This window comes from Lingula anatina, chromosome 4 (assembly GCF_051362555.1).
Source record: "Lingula anatina isolate TDL-2025a chromosome 4, LinAna3.0, whole genome shotgun sequence".
Lineage (NCBI taxonomy): Eukaryota > Metazoa > Brachiopoda > Lingulata > Lingulida > Lingulidae > Lingula > Lingula anatina.
The window spans coordinates 10866874-10875766 of record NC_141770.1 but is presented as its reverse complement, the minus strand read 5'-3'; the positions used below and the strand labels follow the sequence as shown (position 1 = coordinate 10875766).

At 32.5% G+C, this 8893-nt stretch overlaps 1 protein-coding gene across 2 annotated transcripts; it reads right to left on the bottom strand.

The window, feature by feature from the left end:
* Positions 1 to 1213: 1213 nt before the first annotated feature.
* On the bottom strand, positions 1214 to 8603 carry LOC106152689 (syntaxin-16). 2 transcript variants are annotated; one of them, XM_013526377.2, is made up of 10 exons: positions 8413 to 8603; positions 7510 to 7536; positions 6383 to 6477; positions 5693 to 5711; positions 5169 to 5202; positions 4639 to 4745; positions 3955 to 4117; positions 3457 to 3569; positions 2773 to 2916; positions 1214 to 2334 (listed from the first exon to the last, which is right to left on the bottom strand). In XM_013526377.2, the coding sequence occupies exons 1-10, from the start codon at positions 8491 to 8493 to the stop codon at positions 2146 to 2148; spliced, it is 972 nt and encodes a 323-aa protein (XP_013381831.1). In that variant the 5' UTR covers positions 8494 to 8603; the 3' UTR covers positions 1214 to 2145. The 2 variants fall into 2 exon arrangements, with proteins under 2 accessions (XP_013381831.1, XP_013381833.1); XM_013526379.2 differs by lacking the exon at positions 7510 to 7536.
* Positions 8604 to 8893: the final 290 nt, after the last annotated feature.

Sequence of the window (8893 nt, the reverse complement as noted above, 5' to 3'; positions counted from 1 at the left end):
GAACTCAGAAGATTTTTTTTTTTCGCTTGTACATTTATGAAAGATACAGGTTTTTCATTTTTAAACATTATAAGATAATAAAATCTGAAGTAGATCACCGAATTCAGGCACCGTGTTCCCTTAATAAACACGTGTGTTATACACCATCGGAACAAATAATCATAAAAAGTAACACGACTTTCTCCTGTCGTAGGCCTACCAACCCCGTAAACCATAAAATAAATTAAATGTACGCCACCCTGTATCCTCCGCGTTTCTTATAACACAAATCTTAATTCTAATTTCTATTCAATTATTGCACTTACTTTTAAATTATATCCCAACAACAATGTTCTAACAAGATTTCAGGAGTACCATGCTAAGGACGCCGTGCCATTTTGCTGGCCCGAGTTCCACAATCGTCTTCTGAGCTTCGTTTTCACATCAGCATATATTCCCGCTTGTTTGATAACATTTGGAAAAGCATCAAACATAGAGGCTGTATTTCAAAGATTGTTTTTTTTTTTCATTTTTTCTCTAAAATTTTAACATACGAAGACCAACCCGACTTAGTTCGTTTCACAAAGAATCTGTAGACTTTTTGTGAAACAGTCCCCCCCCCCCCCCCCCCCCCCCCCCCCGAGTTCAAAGTGCATTGGGAACCTCATACTAGTATAACAAGGAAGGTTTGAGGAGTCAAAATAATTAGAACCAGGATGTACGCTACCGACTGAACTGACCATTGAATGACACTTGGTACATTTAAACCACAGCAGTCGAATATAAATGCTGTTAAAAATATCCGATCTGTCACATGTCCCATCAAAATATCCCAATGTAACGACTGGCATCGAGTCTCTTTTCCAGACTGCAGTTAAAGCTGTACAATTTGCCTATACATTGAATTACATTAATTGTAATATTTTGTTTACAAATTCTGCCAGTGGAAGAAATGGTTCAATTTGAACAGAATTCATTTGCCTCTTCTATAAAGCACCACTCTGATTTTCAGGCTCCATTAGGAAAAGCCAATTTCTTGTACTCTCTTCCAGGGCCACGCTTATTATTATGTAGGCATTTTAGCCTAGTGCAAAGAATAACCATGAATTAAACCAGAGTCATATCTGTGAATATCTAGTGAAAAATCCATCTGGTAGGATGTAAACTCCTAGTGGATCTACAATGGGAAATGGCAAATTGCTGTCTGTAAAGATTACAACACACTATGAAACTCTTTATGAGGAGTATTTTTACCTAGCTTATAATACCCGCAGTGATAATTTTCAATAGAAATATAAGCATGCAGGATATGTAAAGACAGAAAACATCCCTTCCATAGATACGTAGACAGAAAATACCCTTGTACATAAACTGACCTCCTCCTTTAAAACATATGATGTCATACCTTAAATATTACATTTTCATACAATTCCTTTTGAGGAAGGGATATTTGTAGTTCCTTAACTTATGTTTACCATTTTCAAGACCTCTAATTGATTCTATTTAAGTAGATGCTAACAATTCAAAAGTTGGAACATTTCGTATGCACCAATATTGCATTTTTCTTTGTCTATTTTAACTAATGCCAAAAAGTAATTTCTGATTTAAACTCATCTAACTTTTCAGAACATGCATGTCTTTGGGGTTAACAATACTACATTTTGGACAATAAATAAAATGAATATTCTCTAAGTTTGTAGAGTACCAACTAGAGCTTTCATTCATCATTATTTTGTGTTTCAATCATTCATTTTTCAAAATAATAATAAATAAATAAATAAATAAATAAATGATATTCTTGGAAGTGTTCCAAACTCAAGACTAGGAGTCAAAATCCAAAACCCTGGCAGTCTTCAACCTTTTCACAAAGAATTCCCATAAAGAGTCACACAGCCACAATCCAGCTGTTTTGTGGTCCAACCATGGAGTATCTCTCTCGTTTTCTGAAAGCCACCACTAGAACTCCCACATTACAGGAAAGAAAAATGGTATGTTAAGCTTGGACTCTTCACTTTGTTATCAGCACATGCGTTCAGCTTGTTAGTGCGAATGGCAAGCACCTGATATTGAGCTTTTTTCCTCAGGGAGTAAAAAATATTTGGCGACATTCCCATGGCAACTGGAATTATTTTAAGCTACATCACTGGGATGCAATTACTGTAGATACTAGTGATGGGACTTGACTGCTATCAGTATTATCAGTAACAGTATGACAATGACAGCTAGTACAACTATAACTAACATTTTCCTATTTTTCTTTTGGTATTTTTCTGCCTTTTGTAGCTGCTTGAGTCCTTCGTCTACTTGAACTGAGGTCTTTTCTATGTTATAGTCTATTCTGTCTAGTATCGTACCCTGGAAAATTTGAGAAGAAAAAAATCTGTTATTTATTAGGAAGCACAGATATGTTTTGTTTCAGAGACATATCCATCAAGAAGTTCAAGTCCATTTAATGATTTTATCAGAAATAAAATCCTTTACAATCTGTTTCTCAATTTCTTAAATCCCATTTTATATTAATATTCTTTAAAAGCTTTAATATTCTTTGAAAGAAAAAACATCTCAGTGAATTTACTTAAAATTCTAAAGGCATTACAATGTAAGTTCTACAAACATTAAAAAAAAACAAGTAAAAAAATGCAAATAACACAAGCAAGAAGTAGCTTCTGATAGTCTGGAACCAGATATTTTGTATGGGTAACAATGATAATGTCAGTTATAAAGTGACAGGTAATGCACAGTCTATTGTAGTAGATAGCAGTTGTATAACTTAGTTATCTTTTTCTGCCCTACCTGATCAGTGACAAGTGTAGCAATATCTTTAAATATCTCATTCAAGTCTTGTATAGAGCGCACTATCTGTGCTATCTCTCGCTCTCGTTGCTGTACTACCACTGTGTTGTCTTCCACACTTTGTAATTGCACATCGGTGAAACCCTGGAAAAGAAAAGTGGCCAAAAATGTCAAGACTACATTTCATCCTTGTCATATTATTCATATTTTTGCACTTTAACTCTTTTCTTAAAGATGCGGTCTTATTTACAGAATTATGCATTGACTCACTTTGATACAGCAGGCAAATGACATTTAGAAGAATATGAAAGTATCAGATGCTTAATTGTTCATAAATCCATGTTTTTTCTTTTAATTTTTTTTCTTCAATTGTACAAAATACTTTAAGAGACAGCAATGTGTTTTGAATTTTCATTATTTTCATTATATTGGTGAGTAATTCAAAAAGTGGAAAAGGAAATATTATAATTTCAGCCCTCAAAATTATGTGAAAGCCAGCTGGTTCACACTACATCTATAATGAGTTTGCTACCCTCAAGTGTGCCATATTATATAAAATAAAACAAGTTATTAAACTTAGGTTAAGAAATGGCAATTTTATATTTGATTATAACAAAAATTTCACTGCAGATAAACCTGGTAAATGCAATTACTTATAAAATCTACCAGTACATGGATACTAACTCTGTCATATAAAAGATCCTCTTCATTCTCTGGACCTACACCAGAGAAATCTGGACCTAATAGGTTGACTGTTTCAAAATAATGCTTGGAACGTTCCTCTCTGGATTGTAACTCTACAATAATAAAGAACCCAATAGTTTTTTTTTTTTTTTTTGTTCAAAGCACTTACATTCACATTAACACAGTTATTTAAGTTATTTATAAGTACAACATAGTTTCAAATGTACAATAAAATGTTGTTTATCTAAAAATGTAATTTGCTTGACACTTGAGAAGTGGTGAACTTCCTAGTGTCCAAATAACTTCATTGGATCTTATGTAGTAATACTGAGAGAAAGTTTCATTTCAAGTCAGGAATAAAGATGCATGAAATAGTCATTAGACAAAGTTATTCTTTCACAAAACGGCACTTTTTTTTCATAACTTTATAAATATTTCAATGATCAGAAAATCAAACAGTCAGAGGTTAAATGTATCGATTTATCTGGCTGCACTTACTTTTTAGATAACTAGATTGAGATTTTCTGAAATTTACTGTGAGGTCTTGGAGCGTCCTCACTAGTGAAGATACTATATTCTGTGCGAGTTTCTGCTCCTGGGCTGAACCATAATGGCCTTTACTGTTGATCTGTTGTACTAACCTCTGACACCTGTGAAACAGCTGCAAAAGATGAAGGGTGCATCAATAAATAATGAAGACAAAATGTAAAACTGAAAAAATCAGTTAAACCTGGAAAATAATTAGACATTCATTGTTAAAGAATATGACAGTTATGCACTTATGTTTGAAATAAACCCTTATTATTAATTCTTGTTTAAACTGATTAATTAAAACACACACACACACATTTCATAAAAGGTATACATGGCTGAAACTACACAGTAATGAGAGCAAATGTACAGACAAAACACAGTGCAACAAAATGATAGATGCCTCCACCTATCAGATGATCATTATATAACCAGAAATACAGCATTTTAATATACACTTAAGACTATGCCGATAACTGCTGAATAAATGTCAATTATTTTTATTATCATAAAATTGATACAATATTCCTATGGTTATTTGCTTTTATAAAAACATCAAGAAATAGGACTTCTTGCCAAGTTAATTTCAACACTGTGAGTTGTTTTGTTCCACAAAGCAAAAGAAAACTATAAACAGCATTATAAACTGACCTTGGTAATTTCTTGTGTCTGTATTTCTATGGCATGTTCCTCATCTATACTGTCATCTAGTGTTGGTCTGTTTAAATGTTTGTTGTGTAATGAAACAAGTTCTTTCACTAAAATACAAAGGTCTAAAATTAGCACATAGTAATAAAGGTTTAAAAATTTACGAAAAAAAGGGCAAAAATGAGGACTTAAATAGGTGCAGGGGGGGGGGGCACATATTGAGAAAAAACTATCGATCAAACTAAAACCTATCACTAAGCACATAAATCCAATTGTACTTTTTCCTTCTAAAAATTCACAAAATGTGATACTGTATAAGTGTGTGGTTTAAAACAAGTATTAACCAAGTAAGAATACAGTTATATAACAATATCTTCTAATTATACAGAGACGTGAAATTGTCTACCAAGATTTAAAAACAAAACAGACCTAGAGTCTTCTTTATCATAAGATATAAGGGTACATATTACATTAACAATTAAATAAATATTTATTTATCAAAGTATGAAAATATATACCCATTTTTTACTTACTTTTTTCTTTTATTCTTGTAATATCAAACTGGAACTAAAATTGTACAAGATAAAGTTATTAGTATCAATTCTCAATGCAGCTATTAAAAGAAATTTGAAAACTTTCAATCTGACTATTTAGGGTAAGACGAAGTAATTAATTAAAAGTGTCATAGTGCAACACATTTTCTCTTAAGTGTGTGAGTGAGTGTTGTAAGTCCTTTTTTTTTGTATTTTCATATATTTGTGATATATTGTGTCAATAAAAAAAAGAAATTTAAAAACATGCTATCTATGACTTAATGACATTCTTTTTTCAGTATCTTACAACTAAATATTACATTGCAAATGTTCAAGAAATTAATCATTGACTCATTATAAAAGAGAGGTCAGGTTTTGTACTCTGATAGGGACCTCAAGGCTTGTCAAGTCTTAATTGCAGCATTATGAAATACATTTGCAGACTTATCCACCCTTGACATTTGCTCCCATTTGATTCAGGTTTCACTTTATCTTCATAATTCTTAACTGCCCATTTTACTTACTTCTTCAACTGTATCCACCCTAGAAATGAAACAGAAGTCAGTTGTTGATTAAATGTGACTAAATGAATACATATTTATAGTTATTGATTTTTTAAATTTACATTTATTTTACCAAAAAAAAAGAATGTATTTCATTTTATTATCTAATGGATTTGATTAACATCCCAATGCTTACACTTGCTTTTCTTTCACTTTTGTTTTTATTTCTACTCTCGTTTTTCTTTCTTTTGTTTTTATTTCACTAGATGTGTAGAACACTTGTGTTCTACTAAAAAATCTGATAAAATAACAACAAAACATTTGTCCATTGCCTCCTTCAACCAAACTAAAAAATGAAAGCATTTTATACAAAGAAAAAGTTAAAGTGAAATTCAAACAAACATCAAACTGAATCAAAGAAATAAGTAAAATAAATCCATCTAAAACTCATGTAACATGAACAATTCAAATGGTGATCAACCATGCAACTATGTTTATCTCTTGTGCTAACCCAAAATAAGAGCACGCTATAAAGAAAAACTTACAATTTTTGATCTTCTTTCTTACTACATCTTGTGACACTTTACAATAAAAGCACTATGTGCACACAATACTAAGCTTTCTTACAATGTCCATATTTTGTGGTACTTAAAAAACTTTTTTAAAAAGCAGTGTGTATAAATAAATTCAGCTACTGGTCATTCTACGCACCATTCTGGAGGTAACCTGCTCAGCTTGGTCACTCCAATACCAGCCTCTGGGTCAGTACTAAGGCCACTGACCAGTGCCATGCGGTCATCTGCCACCTGTAAATACAGTGAAATACTATACAATTGCCCCCAATGATAACTGATCTCTCTTAAACATCAGACAGTTTGACTTAGCATGTTTCTAATCTTTGATCACAGCAAATAATGGATGTAACCTATTCATTGCCAATCTATCCAATAAAGGATTGTAATACTTATCCTTCAACTTTTCCTCAAGATATATGTGTTAAGTTGAAGAATATTGCACTCAACTCCTTAAATATTTATGATTTTATAAAATATTTGTGGTAACATCTATTACAGAAATATGAATAAAAATACCTCAGATTTTTTTCAAATATAGACTATGAATTCGTTATAATCATATAAGAAAATGTGTGGTTTATTATTATTATCTTTAATAATTTTAGAAATAACATAATATTTTTGTCCATCATTTTCATTATTAAATATTAAAATCATTTTTGCATCAATTAAAATGCACTATACTCTCTTTTTGATTTGTATCAAGCACTAAAAATAATTATTATACAAACATTACAAGCATGTTTAGCCGTATGAATTTGCAGGTAAAAAGCCACTATTTTTGGTCTTTTTTTCTAGTGTGTGTGTGTGTGTGTGTGTGTGTGTGTGTGTGTGTGTGTGTGTGCGCACGTTTGATTAAAACTTAAAGCAGTCTATGCATCTAGAGTTCAAATAATACTGATATGCATGTTATGCTTTATGTCAGCAATCAATGTACAAAAGTGATTACTAATATTTGATTTTAAAGAGCCATTTAAATTAAAGACCCAGGATAATGAGGCTTTTAGATTTTTACCACAAAGAGCCAGGGAAACATTTGCAAATAAGGAAATAAGCTACTGTGGAGAGCTGAAGAAGTCCAGTGTCTTTTTTAGCCCCAACACCAACATTCTGAGTTAAAGACAACATAAACTGGAGAAAAGTCCCTTTTTAACATTGATTGAAATACAAATGATCAGAAGTGTGTCTTATTCATTAACATCTATATGACAATAAAGTCATCCTGATATATTTCTATCCCTACGACCCTAACATATGACTTACCACATGTGCATCTTTTATCAGAGGAACCTACAGAAAATTAATGGCATTTAAATTTTTTAAAAAGTTCAAAGGTTACAAGATATCCAAGTACAGCATGTTATAGACTTCACCTACTAGTACTCATAATCGTAACGACACTCCGACAGTGATTTCAATTTTTCCTAAATGAAATTAAGATATCTAATACAATACTGAGTCTATAAATGTAACTGAAACATACATTAGTAAGCTTCTGTTTACAAATCTCGAGGAATAATGTCAAAGCTCAGCTTTGTGTTATAACTGTGTGAGTGAATCCATCATATTCTTTATCCCAATGTAGATGATTGACAACTTCTCTACTTGTTGTTATTTAAACTACATAAAATACTGGATACAGGGATGTTTTAAATCAATTACTACTAAGAAAAAATTAGTAAAGACAGAATATGTCTGACTTCACTTGCGAAAAATTCCTATTGGACAACCTAGGCTGGGACTCCATAGGAGTCCTATAGGATTCTATAGGATTTTTAAGGGACATCCCGTAAGACTCTTATGTAGGACATATTTCCTATAGGACCCATAATGATTTTGGGACCGTGAACAGCTGGGCAGTGAACAGGTGTGCTAACGCACGATGAGTCCTGCTACTGTACATGGGGGGGGGGGGGGGGGGGGGTCACAGACACGGGTGTAAAAAATACGCCATGGAATGGCACTCCCGTTTGAAGGGATGATACAATTACACGTCGCCTTGTTCCTCTAAATATCACCTACGCACCATATCTATCATTACTTTTAATTCAAACTAAAAACAATAAATATGAAGACTGCATTGCCATTCGGTGTCAGCCTGTGGCAGCGCTTCAGTTGACAGTTGATAAATGAATGTACTGCACGTTCATGGTGGATATCACTCACCTGCTCCGAGAAAATGTGCCGGTTTTGTAGTGCATTGTTCCGCATAAGTATGTACACTTCAGTCAGACTTCTTGTTGCCATCTTAATTATTTAGATTATCGTCCGTTCAAGATATTTTCAGAGGAAATCGATTCCTCCTATCTCGTGCCCACCATGTTGACAATGACGTCATCAGCTTGTGTGATTTCCATCCATAGTTTCGACAATTAATTGAATTTTAAAAAGTTGTGAATATGGATTATTGATTTTTTATTCTTATCTCTAATTACTTTTTAATATTTTTTTCAAAGATATATAATCACGGTGTCCAATGAACGTCCGTCTAGTTCAATGTGGCAGTTGAAAAAAGACGGCAGGCATGAACAACGTTTACCAAACGCCACAAGTCGGATTAGTATTGAGTAGTTTTCGAATGCCGGGGATTATCTTCAAATATAATAAAAAGCACAGAGAAATGATAATAATTATATTTATCAGAATT